Source organism: Ictalurus punctatus, chromosome 7, assembly GCF_001660625.3.
Source record: "Ictalurus punctatus breed USDA103 chromosome 7, Coco_2.0, whole genome shotgun sequence".
Classification (NCBI taxonomy): domain Eukaryota; kingdom Metazoa; phylum Chordata; class Actinopteri; order Siluriformes; family Ictaluridae; genus Ictalurus; species Ictalurus punctatus.
This window is the reverse complement of record NC_030422.2, coordinates 26920100-26942133: the sequence shown is the minus strand read 5'-3', so window position 1 is coordinate 26942133 and position 22034 is coordinate 26920100. Positions and strand designations below refer to the sequence as shown.

Below are 22034 nucleotides of genomic sequence, written 5' to 3'. Positions count from 1 at the left end.
AATGCATTCCCCAATCAACTTTATTTCATTTGTCTTACACTTAAGAGATCTTTTCATTCATTCATTTCATTCAAATTCAAAGAGAAAACATGGACTGTGTTCAAAATTGCATTCGCATACTACTTTACATAACGTTGCCTGTATTTCTGTTGTATGAAGTATGGTCTAGTTCACACTAACACGAGTAACCATGGAAATTCACACCTAAACCGGACGTCAACTGCAATCTGTTAAATCTGTACAGAAGCCGTAAGAAACACCAGCGCTACAACCAGAGTCTCATTCAAGCAAAAAAACAAAACAATTTCAAGCTAGAAAAATTTGATCAAGTATTGAAATCTCCTTTTTTTCTTGCATAATGGTCTCTTCCTGCATTTAAAGAAATCACACAGAGGACAAATACTAGGTTACCCGAGATACAATGCAAAAAAAATAAATTCTGAAGAGCTGAAACTAATCTCTACTATTACTCAAGACATTACTCTTAGTCACTCAATATTTTGTGAAAGCCTCTTAAAAAAGAAAAAGAATTTGATACAAGTCTATATCAGAGATATTAAGGCTTAATGTTCTTAACAAGTCAGCAGAAATTATGGCTTCATAATCAGATCTGAGTTTTAAAATCTGTTCTGAAGACAGTCACAGTGAAGGCGCAGTGTACAGCGCCACCTTCTGGTGGGAATTAGAGATTAAACTGCAGTTCTTTATAATATGTAAGGTGTACAGTGTTGAATGGATTATTGATGAAATCAGTATCTAATGAAGTCCAAAAGTACCGTAACGATCTATTACAAAAAAAGAGACAAATTAAAATAGTGTATAATGCACTATTATTTTTTTTCCCAGTACGTTTACATGGACAACAATGATCCAATATTAACCCGATTAAGATGATACTCTGATGAAGAAACTAGCATGTAAACAGTGATTATTGATGACCTTACTCCAACTAAAGTCATAAACACAAATGGAATTGAGACGTGTGGAGTATTCCTGTTTTAGTCGCATTATCGACGTGCGTTACAGACATGTACACACCTTAATCACACTATTAACATCGTGTGGGAGTTTTCACCGCATTTTACGACAGGACACGTACAAACACGGCAGTGCTCAACCGTTTTACGACAAACAAGAGAGCACGGCAGTGTCCGAATGCGCGTACTTACCTACTATATAGCAGGTGAAATACACGTATCTCAGCTACTATATAGTAGGTAAATACGTGGTTTCAGACGCAGCCCACGGCTTCAAGCAGTTGTTTGTTAGCACATATAGCATGACAAATAATTAACTGCTCTTGAAGCTTTTGTAAAATTAAAAATAAAAACACCCAAAACTGTATATGGTACCATAATGAAGACCAACTGTATGTTGATACGTGAAATTCTGGGGGACGTCAGACGGTGTGACGTGGGGATGTAATGACGTGTACCATTAATCAATCTCTGTTCTATAAAACAGAAACATGAAAGGAGTATTCTAAAATCGACTCATGTAAACACCTTAATCACAATATTGTCTTATTCACAATAAAGGTCAATAATTAGATTACCGCTGTCCATATAAACATAGAGATCGACTAACACTGCTGTCAATTGTTGAACAAAACTCAATAAATCTAGTATGTGATTTTGATTTATAGTTTGATTCATTTCACAAAATAACTTCTTGTAACAGTATTGTTTACACAACCTTTATTTTAAATTAAAAGTACTGTTTTTCATAGTATTTTTGTAAACAATTCAAAATAACATTTCTCATAATAAGTATACAAGCTTCTTCTCTTAATCCTGCTTTTTCTAAAACTGAAGTCATAGTCCACAAATGCAATACATCATTTTATATAAATGTAAAGTCAAACAGATTTCAAAATCCTCCTCTGTTCACAAGTACTAGATCAGATTACACAAACCAGATGACATGTAGTCTATTACAACACAACATGATATTGTGTGTAATAAACATGGCAAGGATTTTATACAAGGACAGATGAACATGAATATGGTTTGGAAAGTCTGATTTCATAATGAGAGGAATCAACACAGAGCAAAAGAAAACTACAACAACACTGTGTGGCCTCCAGATACAGTACAGCAATACAAACAGACTTTGTGAATAGAAAAGGAGCAGAATACTACAGTGCTAATAGATGTTGCAATCAAATGACGGCAAGATACAAAGGAGGAAATACAAGAATCTGATGAAATACAAAGGAACCGGAAGAGGAACCAATGAGATTGCGGAAAGATGAAAACAGTCATGAAGGCACGCAGTGTTGTGACCCCTAATCTGGGGAGATACACCAACATTGAGTCCAGAAAAAGTTTAAACATAAGAACAGCCCAACTAGTATTTTAATTAAACTATGCTAGCCTCCATCCTGAGGGAATGGTAAACTTGTTACTTTAGTTTTTAGTTAACTTGAGGTCACAGTTGCAAACAGTGAGCTTTCTACATTAAAACATGCTTAATTAACTTTGGTTAATCAGCCAGTTAACAGTAAATCTATTAACCAGCTGAAACATATTACTTATAGAGCACAGAAGGGATGAGGACCCTGTCCCAATACAAGACATGTGCTGGGACAGTCCACTGTGTAACAGGAAGCTCTTCCAAGGTAACCTAGCAAAAACCAGTCTTCACTGAGAAACAGCCTGGAACTAGCTTTATATAGAGATGCTTATTAGGGGTACCACAGGTGTAAGTGATCAGTGGGACCCGGGACATGGTCATGTGATGTGCTAGGACAGATGGGTAATGTAGTTCATTGTGGATTTCAGCATAGCCATGACACAGATGCTTCATTGAAACATTTAAGTTGTGCAAGTGGTCTTACTCTTAAAATAAGGAAAGCAATCTTGTTCCCCTGCTGGTATTTTATAAAAACCATTTTTGTAGCTTGCTACTGGTTAAATCTTGTTCAATATTAGCTGAAAGTTCTTATTAAGACAACATTAGATATATTTACTTAAAATGACATTTATAATGCAAGATATGCTTGACAAGATTATTTTTATTTTTACACAGTTCCCATAAACAAGGCTTAAAAAAAAATAAAAAAATAAAAAAAACTTTCTTGAAATTCCTTTGTTGCAGTGTGAGGTCTGAATGCAAATGAATATATTATTCTTAATAAAAACTTAAACTGAAAAACTATAAACTGATTTTTTTTTGTTTGTTTAATGCAGCTTTACAAAGGTGTAAAGGTGTGAAATAAAGACCCAAGAGGTCATTCCTCAGTTACTGTTACAGCATGTTGGATGCTATGATGACCTGTGAAGAAAGGAAAGTAAGAAAGAAAGAAAGAAAGTAACATTTTACATTAAAACTACAAATGCTTCCCGTCTCCCTCCTGCTTTTTCTAAAATAAAATGTTCTCTCAGTCACAGTGATATCCAAACATGTAATGAAGCATATTATATAAATATAAAGATACTCTGACTTTAAAATACTCCTCTGTTCACAAGTCCTTGATCAGATTACACAAACCAGATTACATTTAGTCTATTACAACACATTATGATTTTAACTGCAGTAAACATAGTGGGGATTGTGTACAGGGACAGATAAACATGAATATGGTTTGGACAGTCCTATCTCCTGATGAGAGGAATCACAGGGAGCAGAAGAAAACAAACGAAAACAAAAATCCAGTGTGTCCTCCAGATACAGCCAGACAAACAAACAGATGGTGAGAATAGAAAAGGAGCAGAATACTGCAGCTGTCATAGATCTGGCAATCAAATGATGGCAACATACAAATGAAGAAATACAAGAATCTGGTGTCCCAGCAGTCATAAGGGCACATAGTGTTGTGTTGTGTAACACATTGCAGACTATATGTCAGAAATGTATATTTATGTCTGCTCATATGAAGTTGAAATAATTTGTGAAAGTCCACAGACAGTCTGAAGCCCGTACCTAAACCACTATTTTTATTTTTTTAATGACAATCCTAACTGCAAAATCATTTAAAAACTAATACTCAGTTCAATTGTCTGCAGACTATGCCCACCAACTACAGTAAAACTCTTTATAATTCTTCATAATGATATCTTCTTAGAATTTGCAGTAACCAAATAGCTTGCACAGGCAGCATGTACTTCATTAACAGCCATATTTATTTTTTCAGAAAGACCTTAGGGTTTCCTGGGTCTAATCTGGTCATTTTCCTGCAGATAGAAAATGATAAGAGCAGACAGTTACATGAGAAATATGCTGAACATCAGTGGTGTACAGTTAGTGTACTGACAAATGCCAAATTTCTTAAGAGAGTACAGGACAATTTTGAAGTACACCCTCCTTTAATTTCATATTTTTATATAGAATAAAATAACCACAGGTGACAATAAAAAAATAAAAAAAAACACAACAGATTTCAAAATGTACTGATATTTTAAAAAATCAAAAGTAAACCAACATTCAGAAACCATGTGGGAAAAATAAGTACATCACAATTCAGTAACATGTTGAACCACCTTAAGCAACAATAACTTGAAGAAAATGTTTTCTGTAGACGTTTATCAGTCTCTTACACCATTTTGGAGAAATTTTGACTGATAAACCCCTACAGAAAATATTTTCTTCAAGTTATTGTTGATAAAGGTGATTCTACATGTTACTGACTTATGGGGTGTACTTATTTTCACACCTAGTTTCTGAATATCGGTTTATTTTTTTGGGGAAAAAATGACTACATCCTGAAATCTGTTGTGCTTTTTTTTTTTTATTTTTTTTTTTTTTTTTGTCACCTGATGTTAGTTGTTTGTTGGTGAGAACAACACAATTGTGGACATCCCACAGCTGCTCCACTGGATTGAGATATGGTGAATTTGGAGGCCGAGTCAACTCCTTGAACTGTTTGTCATGTTCCTCAAACAATTCCTGAACATTTTTGCAGTGTAGCAGGGAGCATTACCCCGCTGAAATAGTTCACTGCTATTAGGAATCCCCTTGCTATGAAGGGATGTACTTGGTCCGCAACAATGTTTAGGTAGGTGGTAAGTGTCAAAGTAACTTCACATGAATGCCAGGACCGAAAGTTTCCCAGCAGAACATTGCCCAGAGTATCACACTGCCTCCACCGGCTTGCATTCTTCCCATGATGAGAAAGAAAATATGATTAATCAGACTACCTTCCTTCTTCCATTGCTCCATGGTCCGATTTTGATGCTCATATGTTCACTATAGTCACTTTTGGCGGTGGACAGGGGGCAACATGGGCACTCAGACCGATCTGCAGCTACTCAAACCCATACGCAGCAAGCTGTGATGCACTGTGTGTTCTGACACCTTTCTATCATAGCCAGCATTAACATTTTCAGCCATTTGTACAGCAGTAGCTCTCCTGTGGGATCGGACCAGACTTTGCTCCCCATACACATCATGACCTCAACTGTGTATAGGTGCAGGTACTCAATAGTTTTATTTAATGATGTAAACAAAGATGCTATCCAAAAACATAAAATATCCAATATACAATAACACAAACTACATCAAAACCACGTGTGTGTGTGTGTGTGTGAGAGAGAGAGAAAGAGAGAGAAAGAGAGAGAAAGAGAGAGAAAGAGAGAGAGACAGTTAAAAAACATTTTTAAAGTTATAGGATATTTTCATAGTATAGCCTATGAATGGGATCTTATAGAGGGCGGATGGTGACTTAGTGGTTAGCATGTTCGCCTCACACCTCCAGGGTTGGGGATTCGATTCCCACCTCGATTCCCCTGTGTGTGTGGAGTTTGCATGTTCTCCCCGTGCTGTGGGGATTCATGCTGATTGGCATGTCTAAAGTGAATGTGTGTGTGATTGTGCCCTGCGATGGATTGGCACCCTGTCCAGGGTGCACCCTTCCCTGGGATAGGGTTCCCCGTGACCCTGAAAAGGAGTAAGCGGTAGAGGATGGATGGCTGGATGGACTTCCCCAGACATTTTTTTGCAAACCTTTAGTACTCATGTTTTCTCAAAGTGACATCTACAAATGTAATAAAGCAGTTTATGTAAATGTACAGATACTCTGATTTTGTTCACAAGTACTTGATCAGATTACATGAACCAGATTACATTTATTATACAGTATTGCAACACATTATAATATTAGATGCAGTGAACATGGCAGGGATTGTGTACAGGGACAGATAAACATGAATATGTGTGATCTTCAGTTACAGTCAGATAACAATACAGCAAATTAAACAGTGAGAGTTAAAATAAAATGCAGAATACTGCAGTGGTGATAGATCTGGCAATCGAGTGATGGCAAAATACGATGAAGAAATAGAAGAATCTGGTGAAATACAGGGGGCTGGAAGAGGACCCAGAGAGACTGAAGTGGAAGAAGAGCAATCCGAGTTTCCCGGCAGTCATAACAGTGTTGTGATCTCTAATCTGGAAGAAAAGCTCCAACGTTGATCCAACTCAGAAGAGTGCAAACATAAATACAGTAAAAATATTCTGTGCCCCTGAGCTTTGAGTGTAAATGAAAATATTATTATAAAAATGAAAACTGTAAAACTATAAACTTTGTAGCAGAATCAGATTTGTTTGCCACTGAGTAGTTCAGTGTTCAACTTATTTCTTACAGAGAGAGCAAAGTGCTCATTCCTCAATTACTTTCATGGCATACTGACTGTTATGATGACCTGTGAAATAAAATAATATTGAATAAATAAATAAACAAATAAGTAACAAGACGTGAAATAGTATGTTACTGTGGACTATTCATTATGTTTATGTAGTTTTTACCTCGAGCTCTGTAACATTTTACACCCAGGATGATGGTCACCAGCAGATACGGAGAGGCCGCCACTAGACTACTGATCACTTTAAGCACTGATATTTGAGTTTCTGCATGTGAAACAAAGCCCACACCCACACACACACACACACACACACACACACACACACACACACACACACACACACACACACACACACTGATGCAGTGCAGAGACATTTTTGTGAAGTTTGTGTAGTTACAGTAAAAGTGTGATTTTTACGCTACAGTTCAGTGTCTCTGTAGCAGAACTGGAGCTGACGTTGTTAGCTGCAGTGCAGTTCAGTGTAACAGCTCCTTCTGCTGGTGAGAGACTGAACTGCAGCTGAGCTCCACTCCCAGTCTTATAGCCGCTCCACAGGTAGGAGACACTCTCAGCACCAGGCGCTGCACACTTCACATCAACATCACAGCTGTTTGTGGACAATATCCACGCCTGATTCTTCCCAATCTGCACAGCTGTTATGGGAACTATGCATACACACACACACACACACACACACACACACACACACACACACACACACACAGACACAGACACACACACACACACACACACACACACACAAAGAAGGATGCCATGAAACTGCAACTGCAGTGATTTATAGTTACAATACATTCACAAAGCTATAAATTCGCAATGCTCAGACTAAAACACTTATTTAAATTATATGGACTAGGAGAGACTACAATAAATATATTCATGTAATTAATGTTCAGATATTTATAATTATTCCCATTACATTAATCAAATTAATCACACCTACTTTGAATATAAACTTTAAATGTTTGTGTTGGAAGCTGTGTTTCAGTGCCTTCTGCAGTCACTGAGAATGTCCCAGAGTCTTGGGGTTGGAGATCTTGTACAGTTACTCCAACTCTATCATTGTCCTCCTTTAATCTTCCACTGAACTGGGACTCCAGAAGTGTGTAACTTTGGTCTGTACTGTATTCAGCAAAAATTTTCCCATTGAAGACCCACTGAACCAATAACAATGATTCAATTGGGTATTGAACAGGAAGATCCAGGGAGCTCCCAACTTTGAGCACCATCACTGCGTCAGCCAAAACACCACACACACCTGCAAGAGAGGGAAAAATAACAAATAGCAGTACACATCAGAAACCTGCTGGTGTTAGGCTTGTTTGTCATTGATTTTTCCCTAGTGATGATTTTCTATTTCCAGTTTAAGCAGAGTAGGAGCATAGTAATATAACGAGCTAGGATTGTCACTGTACCAGAAACATAAGTAGTATCACAATACCACACAATGTTGATTTAATTCATAATTCATGTACAAAATGAAACAAATTTACAGAAATACATAGATATAAATGAAAACAGACAAACCAGATTTTCCTCTGAATTCTTTATTAATGAGAATGAATAACTGGCTATTGGAAAATCTTAAGAACAATGATGCAACTGACAAGCAACTAATTCAACGTGCCACATATTTCATCTATTGTTTCCTAGAGCAATGGAATCATGTAAATGGAAATTGTCCTCTGAGTACTAAGAATGAACAGAACATTATTAATAAATAACTGAATTTGGAAATGATCTCCTTTATGATCAAACACAGCTAATTTTACAGGGTTCGTACAGATCCTTCATAATGAAATTCCAGGGCTTTCAAACATATTATATTTTTGTTGTTGTTTTTAAGGACTATAAAAGAGATATTGTCATGTTGTCAGACAACAGGAAGGAGTATGAAATAGTGATTGATTTCCAAGCTGCTGCTCTGCACTGCTAAAATCTTGATTTATAATATGACGTTCTCTGACAAGATCGCCATACACATAAGTTAAAGACAACTGCTGTGCTGTGATTTCGTCTATATCTAAAATGATCACTCAGAGAGAAAGTTAGAAGTTAATGATTGTGCTGCTCCTCACCGAGCAGAGTAGCTGCAGAGAGAGGTGTATCTGAGGGGAATGCAGGACCTCACGCTCACGGGGGAGTACTGGCCACTCTCTTTCATGAGAAGTAGCTAAAGTTTGCCCAAACAGTTGTTAGATGTGCCGCTAGGTACCTTTTTGAGGAAAAGTGTCTAAAGGGGCCTGAGAAGGGGCCTGAGAAGTCTGTTACAGTGAGTGAGTGAATAGCGAGAGGAAGGGGAGGGGCTGCAGCAGGGAGTCATATTTTATGTGAAAGGACTGTATTCATTTTCTATTGAAAATAAACACTTTAAAGTTATTTAGAGATTTCGTTTTTTTTTTTTTTTTTTTTTTTTTTTTTTTTTTACTTTTTATAATTCAAGCACTTTCTAAGCACTATTAAATTGCTAAGTTCTAGGATTTCCCCTACTTACATGTCAAAAAGCCAAATTCAAGCACTTCAAGCACCTTGTATGAATCTTGATTTTAGTGTTTAGACACAGCAGTTAGAATAACATTACCTCGCTTACTAGCAAATAAAGATTAAGGTAAAGAATTTAGGTTAAATGACATGTCACTGACATTTGTGTATTCTGCATTAGCAGTGAGATGTGTCAGAACATCTCCAAATGCCATGTAAAATCGTTTGCTCTGACCTATGAGGTTAGCAGTAAGGAAGCTCGTTTACTGTTAATCATTGAAAAAGCTTAATTTGCCAAGTGCATTAAAAATGTGCAATATTATTCTCTGTACATACCCTGTAGAAGCGCAAACAACAGCACACCAGAGATGGAAACAGTATATCCATGAAAGTCCTGCATTGCTGTATTAGTGAATGACTAAAGTAGATGAAAGCTGAGGCTCAAAAAACACTTCCTCACTCAGTGTGTGTCTGAAGTCTCTTAATCTATAAATGTTTGCTGTGGGCGGCTGTAAAGACAAAATAAATGCACCTACAGCGTTGTAGGAAAGTTCTCTATGTGTATCCTCTGAAAGTGGTTTAAAGCCTTTCTCTTCTGTGTCACTGACGCCTCACTGTGGTTCTGCTACACACGCAGCTTAAAGCTGATCAAGTGCACCAACACAAGGGGGCATGTTGATATTGTTTACTTGTGGTCAGTTGCTAAAAAGCTAGAAGAAGAAAGAACTCTCACACAGACTATGGCTTTTTTGCCTTTTCAAAGAACCGAACATGTTTAGTAAAGTCATTAACAGTGCATCAGACTTTAGTTGCTGTATGCACAGTCATAGGAAAAAGAAAGTACACCCTCCTTTAATTTTATGTTTTTATATAGAATAAAATAACCTCAGGTGACAATAAAACAAACAAACAAACAAACAAACAAACAAACAAACAAACAAAAAAAAACAGCAGATTTCAATATGTAGTAATTTTTTTAAATCAAAAGTTCAGAAACCATGCGGGAAAAATAAGTACATCACACAATTCAGTAACATGTTGAACCACCTTTAGCAACAATAACTTGAGGAAAATATTTTCTGTAGAAGTTTATCAGTCTCTTACACCATTTAGGAGAAATTTTGACACCATTTTGGAGAAAATTTGACTGATAAACCCCTACAGAAAACATTTTCTTCAAGTTATTGTTGATAAAGGTGGTTCTACATGTCACCGACTTATAGGGTGTACTTACTTTCACACCTAGTTTCTGAATGTCTGTTTACATTTTGGGAAAAAAATGACTACATACTGAAATCTGTTGTGCTTTTTTTTTTTTTTTTGTCACCTGATGTTAGTTGTTTGTTGGTGAGGACAACACAATTGTGGACATCCCACAGCTGCTCCATTGGATTGAGATATGGTGAATTTGGAGGCCGAGTCAACTCCTTGAACTGTTTGTCATGTTCCTCAAACAATTCCTGAACAATTTTTGCAGTGTAGCAGGGAGCATTACCCCGCTGAAATAGTTCACTGCTATTAGGAATCCCCTTGCTATGAAGGGTTGTACTTGGTCTGCAACAGTGTTTAGTTAGGTGATACGTGTCAAGTCAAAGTAACTTCACATGAATGCCAGGACCCAAAGTTTCCCAGCAGAACATTACCCAGAGAATCACACTTCCTCCACCGGCTTGCGTTCTTCCCATAGTGCATCCTGGTGCCGTGTTTTCCCCAAGTAAGTGACGCTCACGCATACAGCTGTCCACATGATGAGAAAGAAAATATGATTAATCAGACCACCTTCCTTCTCCCATTGCTCCATGGTCCAGTTTTGATGCTCATATGTTCACTGTAGTCACTTTCGGCGGTGGACAGGGGGCAGTAGGGGCACTCAGACCAGCCCTACTCAATGCAGCTACACAGCCCCATATGCAGCAAGCTGTGATGCACTGTGTGCCCTGACACCTTTCTACCATAGCCAGCATTAACATTTTCAGTCATTTATTCTACAGTAGCTCTTCTGTGGGATCGGACCGGACGGGCTAGCCTTCGCTCCCCACGCACATCATGACCTCGACTGTGTATAGGTGCAGGTACTCAATAGTTTTATTTAATGATGTAAACAAAGATGCTATCCAAAAACATAGAATATCCAATAACACAAACTACATCAAAACCACATGTGTGTGTGTGTGTGTGTGTGTGTGTGTGAGAGAGAGAGAGAGAGAGAGAGAGAGAGAGACAGAGAGAGACAGAGAGAAACAGATTAAAAAACTTTTTTAAAGTATAGGCCTACACCTTTAAAGTAGAAAGTGTGTATTACACGTGAATGGGATCATACAGAACCCAGTAAAAAAGCTCATGTGTGAAGTCATGTGAAATTGATATATATATGAGAGGTGTATCTGGGGGGAATGCAGGACCTCGCCCTCGCGGGGGAGTACTGGCCACTCTCTTTTACGGAAAGTAGCTAAAGTTTGCCCAAACAGTCATTAGATGTGTCGCTAGGTGCCTTTTTGAGCAAAAGTGTCTAAAGGGGCCTGAGAAGGGGCCTGAGAAGTCTCTGTTTCAGTGAGTGAGTGAATAGCTAGAGGAAGGGGAGGGGCTGCAGCAGGGAGTCATATTTTATGTGAAAGGACTGTATTCGTGTTCTATCGAAAATAAACACTTTAAAGTTATTTAGAGATTTCTTATTTGTTGACTTCATAATTTAAGCACTTTCTAAGCACTATTAGATATAAAATGGCTAATTTCAAGGTTTTCAATTACTTACATTTCAAAAAGCCAAATTCAAGCACTTAAAGAACCTTGTACAAACCTTTTAAAAACCAGGTATACTGCTTTGAAACACAGTGTAAAATGCCTGTACTGATAATCTTCGGGGTTCACTTTGACTCCGATGAACCCGAAGTGCTTCCTGTACTTTGTCACTGCCATGCTGGAATAAAGTTATTCTTCTTTGGGATATTTGAGATATATGACATCATTTTTTCTTACAGGCACTACCATATTGATGATACTATTGTTAAAAAAATACAGTGGCTTTAGTGGTATTTTAAAGCTTTAATATCACAGTACCATGCAACCCTATTATGAGCTGTGCAGTCAGGAACTGTGCCAATTACTAAAACTCAGCTGGATGGTGGATTTTTTTAAAGGAGTCATATAATGATTTTTTAAAAGTTAATTATTTTGTTTATTGGGTGTAATAAAATAGGTTACATGCTTTAATGTTCAAAAAATGCATTATTTGTCAAATAATGTATATTATTGGAGTACCTCTATTTCCAGACTGCCTGAAACACTCGATTTCTCCAAAGCCCCTCCTTCTGAAAAGCCCAGAGTGCTCTGATTGGCCAGCTGACCCATTGTGTAGTGATTGGCCAAAAGCCTCACGCATGTGCTGGAAATGTAACACCCCTTGGGCATTAGCTTTCAGCTTCCAAATCTTCTAAAGCAATTCTAAGCTTCTAAGCAGCATGTCATCGGTTTTACCATATCAGTTCCAGCCCAATTCAGAAAATGCAGAGGATCAAGTGGAACCAACTTTGCAAAACGTGACTTGAGCAGGATTCTTGTGATTTGATTGATATAAACTGTTTCAAGACACAATCACAACAAACTTTAGCAAACTTTAGCTAGCATGCTAGCAGAGGTCTACAACTGAGCCACAACACAAAAGGTCTACAACTGAGCCACAACACAAAACTCTGCATTGGAACACTCAATAGCAGATACTTCCTAAAATAATCAAACACACTTACAGTTTCTGATTAAGAAGCACAAGATTGTCTGAGCAAAGTGGGAATCGCTCCACTTTTTAGGAGTAGCTTTTGTGTGTAGCCTGCGTTGTATTTGCCTAGGTTAAGGAAGCTGACCTCTGTAAAATGCGTCATGCACAAGCACATGTTTGAGTTGTACTGCTCAGGAACAGCTTTATAAAAGCAACAGTAACCACTGATTCCTAATTTCATCCGTTTTCAGAAGGCTAAACAAAGGGTTTTGCTTTCGCATTGAAACATACAGCATCTCCATGACATGCCTCGCCTTCTTTCTTTGTGCCTACCTTTAGGCGGCATTATGCCTCCGTGACATAGTTGGTTGAGGAAGTAAATTCTGAACTTCAAACAAGGCGTTTTGGACAGGTCTGGAACAGTGTTCTCTGATCGATAGAATAAATCCCTTTGGAGGAAAATATGAACTTTGGGTCTTTGCAGATCTTATACATGCACAGACAGATACCTTACACACCCAAACAGAAGGAAAGCATTAAAAATCATGTTATGACCCCTTTAAGTGATTCTGCAGTAATGCACATTATTAAACAGTTATCCAAACTCTGTATCTTGTGCAATTTTCCAAATATGTTAAGTAAAATAATTTGCCCCTTACTTATGAAGTTACCAGTAATGAAGCTCATTTACACTAAATGCTTTAAGAAAAAGCTTAAATGATTATGTGCACTAAATAGGTGCCATATTTATCTTCAAACATACCTTGAAGAATCCAGAACATCAGGGCTCCTGACATGGAAACACGGTATTCGTGACAATATCGCATTGTTGTGTTAGTTAACCCCTGTTTTGAGCTGCTGCAGCTCGACTGAGACTGTTGACTCAACACTAGATGAAGGCTGAGACACAAAAAACATTTCCTCACTCACTGTGTGTCTGTGTCTTAAAAAAGGTGCATGAAATGTGGTTTAGAGCTCTCTCACTTCTCAAGAACTGCGTCACTGATACCCGCTGTGGTCCTGCTAAAACACACACAGCTAATAAAATGGATAAACGATAATCGTCCAGCCGACCCGCGGTGGAGTTCGCTCGCCGGCTACCTTGCTGCTTTCCTCCTCTAAGGAAGCGCCGCAGGAAGAGAGGGAATCGTGCAGGTGTTCGGGTCAGAATCAGACGGACAATCGCTTCCTCCAGACAATCGGTAGAGTTTCCCTTAAGCTTGGAAGGGCTCCACTCGACACGATGGTCATGGGATTATACATATGCTTTTCATCTGCCTGTTTTCCCGGACTTCCTACTTTCATCTAATTGTTCTGCTCCTCCACGATTACGGATTCGTCAGAGAAGAGTGAACTGTTTAAATCTCCGACAACTGGAATTCGTTTCACCGGATCGGACCTCGCTACCTCAGGCTCCTATGAAAATGGCCCTGGTTGTGCAACAAAACTTTCATTTTAAATGACTTTTCTACCAGACATAACCTGGATATTTGATTCCTGACGGAGACCTGGGTTAGTCCTGGTGAGTCAACCGTCTTCGAGGAACTCTGTCCACCGAACTGATGTTTTATTAGTACTCCAAGGCCTTCTGGTAAGGGCGGTGGGGTTGCTATGGTTTTTAAACAGTCACTGAACATTCAGAGAGTTTCTGTGGGGAGTTACTCGTCATTTGAGGTGCAGTGTGTTGTATTAGAGTCGACCTCTTCCACACTATTCTGTGCCTTGATCTATAGGCCACCTAACCCGGACAGTGCCTTTTTAAGTGATTTTTGTGATTTTTTAAAAACTTCTATTGTTCTGTTGTATGATTGTTTGTTATTATTGGGTGATTTTAATGTGCATGTCTGCTGCCCTGGTCGACGCTTGGTTACTGGATTTTGTAATATCTTGGATTCCTTTGGTTTTATTCAACACATAAATCAGGCAACTCATGTCCTTGGTCATGCACTAGACCTTATATTGTCATATGGAACCGCTGTTGATGATGTTAATATTAAAGATGCTTCCTTCTCTGATCACAAGCCCATTGTTTTTAATGTCCCTGAGGCCAGCTCTGCCGTTGTGACTAGGCCTTCAGGATATTATTCTCGTTGTATTAATTCACTCACTGCCTCTCAGTTTAGTGAAAGTTTTCTAGCTAATGCTGTTGAAACATCTATCTTGAGTGCTGCAGAGTCTTCTTCTGGCCCTGATGATTTGATTGCCTTATTTTATACATTTTGCTCCAATATTTTAGACTCCATTGCCCCTTTTAAGCTGAAGCAGCCAAATCGTAAATCTTATTACTGGCGTGACGATAATACTCGTTCTCTCAGACAGGCTTGTCGTAGAGCTGAGGGAGATGGAAGCATGATCAGTTAACTGTGTCCTTCCAGATTTTTAAAGATTGTTTGTTTAAGTTTCAAAGTGCAGCAAAGTCATCTAGGTCTAGGTATTTCTCTGACTTAATTGCTACACACTGTCATAGACCAAAGATCTTATTCACCACGATAAATTCAATTATTAATCCGAGTTGCCAATTCCATGGGGAACCCTCGGCTGAACTTTGTGAGAAGTTTTTAAAAATTTTTGCTGATAAAGTAATTACTATTCATTCTTCCTTCACTTTGCATTTATCAGACCTGTCCCCAAATTCACTGGCTTTACCGGTTTAACTTGATCAATTTGAACACGTTTCTCTAAAAGAACTGTGTGATCTGGTTAACTAGATGAAAATATCATCCACTCCACTTGATGCTGTTCCCGCTATGCTTATGAAAGCAACCTTTTCTGAAATTGGCCCCAGTATCCAAGTGTTGATAAATTCTTCTTTGGATGCAGGGGTGGTCCCAAATTGTTTTAAGCATGCTATTGTTCAACCTTTGCTTAAGAAGCAGGGTTTGGATGAAGGTTGCCTTAATAATTATCGACCTGTCTCTAAGCTACCGTTTCTGTCAAAGCTGCTAGAGAAAGTAGTACAATCTCAATTGCTCCTGTTTTTAAACTCAGCTATGTTATTTTAACCTTTACACTCTGGTTTCACTGCTTTTAGCAGGGAGTCTGCTTTGTTAAAAGTGTCCAATGACATTTTACTAACAGTGGATGCTGGAAAAAATACTGTGTTGATGCTACTAGATCTTACAGCAGCCTTTGATACTGTAGACTATAACATACTTCTCTGGTGCTTAGAGCATCTGTTTGGTATCAAGGGCACTGCCCTACAATGGCTCAGCTCATATCTTAAGGACAGGTCTTTCTCGGTAGCGTTGGGTAATTTCTGCTCTTCTTCTAGTCCTATTATTAGTGGTGTTCCTCAAGGCTCCATTTTGGGCCCACTTCTTTTTAATTTATATATGCAGCCATTGGGGAATATTATTAGGGCTCACAATGTCTCTTTCTATTTATATGCTGATGATACCCAGTTGTACATTCCTTCGAAAGCTGGTGACTCCATTCAGCCATTGTTGGACTGTCTGGATGACATTAAAAAATGGTTGACAAATAATTTCCTCTGACTTAATGAAGACAAAACTGAAATAATTGTTTTTGGCCCCCTGAGATTGAGAGATGGTCTCATTAACGAGCTCCATAAACACTTTCCCTCAATTTCTTCCCAGGTTCGGAACCTTGGCTTCATTCTAGACTCAGAATTATGCTTAACCAAGCAGATAAATTTGGTCGTTAAGACTAGTTTTTATCAACTACGGATTATTTCAAAACTCAAAACATTTTTGTCTTTCCAGGATTTGGAGAAGGTTATTCATGCTTTTATTACTTCTGGCTTAGATTACTGTAATTCATTATACTTGGGTCTTCCTCAGTCATCTCTGGCTCGTCTTCAGATGGTTCAGAATGCAGCTGCAAGGCTGTTGACCAGGGCACAGATGTTTGATCGTGTCACCCAAATTTTAGCATCGCTTCGGTCAGCGTTGCTGAGTGAAACGTGCTATACAAATAAATTTTACTTACTTACTTACTATAAACATGCACTGCCCCCCCCCCCCCCCCAAAAAAAAAAAAAAAAAAAAAAAAAAAAAAAACAAAACTTACTGTGCCTTGCAAAAGTATTCTACCCCCTTAAAAGTCATTAGATTCGTTGGGATTGCAAATGACATTTACTGTACACAGAATCCACTGGCAAGTATTTTTTTTATTGCAAACCATTATGCTCTTAAAGTAAAATTTCAAAGCTAAAATATTATTTATCAGCAGATCTGGTAGAAGGAGAACATGGAGACACAGCTGGGCAGTTTTGGGGTAAGGAGATTGTGTTAAGGGCCCACGTGTGGTCCTCTACTGTGTGCAGTGTAGCTGTTCAGGATCAGACACTACATTGCATATCTCAATACTAAAACTGAAAAAAAAAGAGGATTCAAAAATTACTAAATATACATCCCCTTACAGAAAACATCACCACATCAACAATTGCACACATTTTTAAAAATTTGTTTGCATGGAGTGTGTGGCTTTCAAGTCTCTGTGTAAGTGGTTATTATATATAAAACCAATAATGTATTATAATAAGTACTTTAATATAAACCTGTGATTTGAATTACAGCTGGCACGATTCATTTTAAGTACATTGAGATTGTGTATTCCAGAACAAATACATTTCAGTAGATGTTTAATTATTTCATAAGCTGATTCATTTCAGAAATACTAACCAGCAAATACTGCTTTCCTTACATATTTATAAACATAAACAAAATTAAACTTTTAATGCAAACTGGTATCTGCTAAATGTAATGATTCGTAAGACTCAGGAAATGTGTGAGGATCCATGTCCTGGAGGTTTATTAATAAATACAAGAGTCCAGTATACAAAATTAGAGTCAGAAACTGTCCAGAGGTCATTCACAACAGTCCAGAAACAGATATCAAGGCCAAATCCAGAGAATAGTTAGAGAATAAACATTTTACATTAAAACTACAAATGCTTCCCCTCTCCCTCCTGCTTTCTCTTTTTCTAAAATAAAATGTTCTCTCAGTCAGAGTGATATCCAAAAATGTAATGACGCATATTATATAAATATAAAGATACTCGGACATTAAAATACTCCTCTGTTCACAACTCCTTGATCAGATTACACAAACCAGATTACATTTAATCTATTACAACACATTATGATTTTAACTGCAGTAAACATAGTGGGGATTGTGTACAGGGACAGATAAACATGAATATGGTTTGGACAGTACTATCTCCTGATGAGAGGAATCACAGGGAGCAGAAGAAAACAAAAGAAAACAAAAATCCAGTGTGTCGTCCAGATACAGCCAGATAAACAAACAGATGGTGAGAATAGAAAAGGACCAGAATACTGCAGTTGTGATAGATTTGGCAATCAAATGATGGCAACATACAAATGAAGAAATACAAGAATCTGGTGAAATACAAGGGGTTGGAAGAGGAACTGAAAGGTTGAAGATGAGTGAAAATTGAGCTTTCCCAGCAGTCATAAGGGCACACAGTGTTGTGACCTCTAACCTGGAAGAGAAGCTCCAACATTCAATCCAGAAAACTGCAAACATAAGAACAGTACTGTACATTCCTTGCCCCTGAGATCTGAGTGTAAATGAAAAAATCATTTAAAAAATAAAACTATGCAAGATATTTTAAACAGAGTAATTTTTTTCAGCTTCAATAAACTGTAAATCTGTGACATGGGAACCACAGACAGCCAAGTGTTTATTCCTCAATTACAGTTACAGCATACTGCCTGTTATGATGACCTGTAAAATAAAAAAATTCAATAAATAAATTGCTAAGAAATAACAAGAATACAGCTAAGGTTTTATCTTGGACACCGACTATTTATTAGTATTATTATTTTATTACTACTACTTTTATTTACCTCGAGCTCTGTAACATTTTACACCCAGGATGATGGTCACCAACAGATACGGAGAGGCCGCCACTAGACTACTGATCAGTTTAAGCACTGACAATGGAGCTTCTACATGTGACACAGTGCACACACACACACACACACACACACACACACACACACACACACACACACACACACACACACACACACACACACACACGTTGTGAAACTTGTTTGGTTTCGTAGGTTGAGACTATGATGTTAACTCACCAGAAGGAAAAGTGTAATTATACCTGTTCCTGGATGTTCAGAGCTACAGCTCAGTGTCTCTGTAGCAGAACTGGAGCTGACGTTGTTAGCTGCAGTGCAGTTCAGTGTAACAGCTCCTTCTGCTGGTGAGAGACTGAACTGCAGCTGAGCTCCACTCCCAGTCTTATAGCCCCTCCACAGGTAGGAGACACTCTCAGCACCGAGCGCTGCACACTTCACATCAACATCACAGCTGTTTGTGGACAATCTCCACGTCTGATTCTTCCCAATCTGCACAGCTGTTATGGGGTCTTAATATGTGTTTAAAAATAAAGTGAGGAATCATTGCAAGTGCAGCAGTATATTGTAATTACCCAGCCACTATAACAGGTGTAATTAGTAGTAAAGGTAAACACTAATAATTAAATAAATATGAACACACAGACACACACACACACACACAGACACACACAGACACACACACACACACACACACACACACACACACACACACACACATATAGTTATATATATACATATATATATATATATATATATATATATATATATATATATATATATATATATATATATATATATATATATATATATATATTTACTACTTGAAATGTATAACTCATAATAATAATAATCATGCTCACCTTCAATATAAACTTTAAATGTTTGTGTTGGAGGCTGTCCTCTAGTTCCATCTGCAACCACTGAGAATGTCCCAGAGTCTTGGGGTTGAAGATTTTGTACAGTTACTCCAACTCTGTCATGGTTCTCTTTTACTCTTCCACTGAATTGTGATTCTGGAAATGAGTAATTGCGGTTTGAATTGTAGTCAGCAAACTTTTTCCCATTGAAATTCCACTCAGCGAATGACACTGTCCCATCTGGATATTCTGGCTGAAAGTTCAGGGAGCTCCCTCTAGCTCTGATCACTGTCTTCTGATTAGCCAAAACAGCATGCACACCTGCCACAAGACAAAAGATAACACATTGCAGACTATATGTCAGAAATGTATATTTATGTCTGCTCATATGAAGTTGAAATAATTTGTGAAAGTCCACAGACAGTCTGAAGCTCGTACCTAAACCACTATTAAAAAAAAAAAAGACAATCCTAACTACAAAATCATTTAAAAACTAATTCTCAGTTCAATTGTCCACAGACTATGCCCACCAACTACAGTAAAACTCTTTATAATTCTTCATAATGATATCTTCTTAGAATTTGCAGTAACCAAATAGCTTGCACAGAAAGCATGTACTTCATTAACAGCCATATTTATTTTTTCAGAAAGACCTTAGGGTTTCCTGGGTCTAATCTGATCATTTTCCTGCAGATAGAAAATGATAAGAGCAGACAGTTACATGAGAAATATGCTGAACATCAGTGGTGTACAGTTAGTGTACTGACAAATGCCAAATTTCTTATGAGAGTCCAGGATTCAGTGGTTCAGTAAATATGACAAAAACAAATCTGTGATTTGCAAAGCAAATGATTAGAATTGCATAAATGCTTTAAGTTCTGTAATAAATTAATTCATGTAAATATTCGGCTGTGTATTTTGTGCATTTCAGAACATCTCCAAATGCCATGTGAAATCATATGCTTTGACCTATGAGGTTAGCAGTAAGGAAGCTCATTTAATGTGAATCATTAAAAAAGCTTAATTTGCCAAGTGCATTAAAAAATGTCCAATATTAATCTCTGTACATACCCTGTAGAAGCACAAACAACAGCACACCAGAGATGGAAACAGTATATCCATGAAAGTCCTGCATTGCTGTATTAGTGAATGACTAAAGTAGACGAAAGCTGAGGCTCAAAAAACACTTCCTCACTCAGTGTGTGTCTGAGGTCTCTTAATCTATAAATGTTTGCTGTATGTGGCTGTAAAGACAAAATAAATGCACCTACAGCGTTGTAGGAAAGTTCTCTATGTGTATTCCCTGAAAGTGGTTTAAAGCCTTTCTCTTCCGTGTCACTGACGCCTCACTGTGGTTCTGCTACACACGCAGCTTAAAGCTGATCAAGTGCACCAACACAAGGGGGCATGTTGATAGTGTTTACTTGTGGTCAGTTGCTAAAAAGCTAGAAGAAGAAAGAAGTCTCACACAGACTATGGCTTTTTGCCTTTTCAAAGAACTGAACATGTTTAGTAAAGTCATTAACAGTGCATCAGACTTTAGTTACATTTACATTTATTCACTTAGCAGACGCTTTTATCCAAAGTGACTTACAAATGAGAAAGATACAGGCAAATAGTTGCTGTATGCACAGTCATAGGAAAAAGAACGTACACCCTCCTTTAATTTTATGTTTTTATATAGAATAAAATAGCCTCAGGTGACAATAAAAAAAAAAAAACAAACAACAGATTTCAGTATGTACTGATATTTTAAAAAAATCTAAAGTAAACCAACATTCAGAAACCAGGTGGGAAAAATAAGTACATCACACAATTCAGTAACATGTAGAACCACCTTTAGCAACAATAACTTGAAGAAAATGTTTTCTGTAGGAGTTTATCAGTCTCTTACACCATTTTGGAGAGATTTTGACTGATAAACCCCTACAGAAAATATTTTCTTGAAGTTATTGTTGATAAAGGTGGTGTTACTGATTTAGAGGGTGTACTTATTTTCAGACCTAGTTTCTGAATGTCGGTTTACTTTTTTGGGGAAAAAATTACTACATACTGAAATCTGTTGTGAGTTTTGTCACCTGAGGTTATGTATTTTACACACACACACACACACACACACACACACACACACACACACACACACACACACACCCCAGAGCTGCTCCACTGGATTGAGATATGGTGAATTTAGAGGCCGAGTCAACTCCTTCAACTCTGTTGTGTTCCTCAAGCCACTCCTGTACAATTTTTGCAGTGTAGCTGGGCATATTATCCTGCTGAAATAGTTCACTGCTATTAGGAATATGCCATGAAGGGGTGTACTTTGTCTGCAACAATGTTTAGGTAAGTGGTACGTGTCAAAGCAACAGCCACATGAATGTCAGGACCCAAAGTTTCCCAGCAGAACATTGCCCAGAGCATTGCACTGCCTCTGCAGGCTTGTGTTCTTTCCATAGTTCATCCTGGTGCCATGTTTTCCCCAAATAAGTGATGCTCACGCACCCAGCCATCGATGTGATGAAAA

The 22034-nt window shown here is 37.8% G+C and overlaps 2 protein-coding genes across 5 annotated transcripts in view; both read right to left on the bottom strand.

Annotated features, from left to right (window-relative positions):
* Positions 1–5175: 5175 nt before the first annotated feature.
* LOC124627485 (SLAM family member 8) overlaps positions 5176–22034 on the bottom strand; it is a 48767-nt gene continuing 31908 nt past the window's right edge. Inside the window, exons 1-6 of one of the 3 annotated variants that reach the window (XM_053681531.1) lie at positions 20582–20915; positions 19514–19831; positions 18896–19162; positions 6745–6846; positions 6582–6641; positions 5176–6416 (exon numbers count right to left, since the gene is read on the bottom strand). In XM_053681531.1, the coding sequence (XP_053537506.1) occupies positions 6598–6641; positions 6745–6846; positions 18896–19162; positions 19514–19831; positions 20582–20645 (795 nt within the window). In that variant the 5' untranslated portion in view covers positions 20646–20915 and the 3' untranslated portion in view covers positions 5176–6416; positions 6582–6597. Of the gene's footprint in view, positions 6642–6744; positions 6847–17535; positions 18505–18626; positions 18729–18895; positions 19163–19513; positions 19832–20581; positions 20916–22034 lie in introns of those variants that run through there. The other 2 variants (XM_053681532.1, XM_053681530.1) reach the window with 2 other exon arrangements.
* On the bottom strand, positions 6882–14009 carry LOC108261143 (SLAM family member 8-like). Of its 2 annotated transcripts, XM_053681540.1 has the most exons (4): positions 13777–14009; positions 13556–13692; positions 7543–7857; positions 6882–7246 (listed from the first exon to the last, which is right to left on the bottom strand). In XM_053681540.1, the coding sequence occupies exons 2-4, from the start codon at positions 13617–13619 to the stop codon at positions 6975–6977; spliced, it is 651 nt and encodes a 216-aa protein (XP_053537515.1). In that variant the 5' UTR covers positions 13620–13692; positions 13777–14009; the 3' UTR covers positions 6882–6974. The 2 variants fall into 2 exon arrangements, with proteins under 2 accessions (XP_053537515.1, XP_053537514.1); XM_053681539.1 differs by lacking the exons at positions 13556–13692; positions 13777–14009 and adding an exon at positions 9417–9959.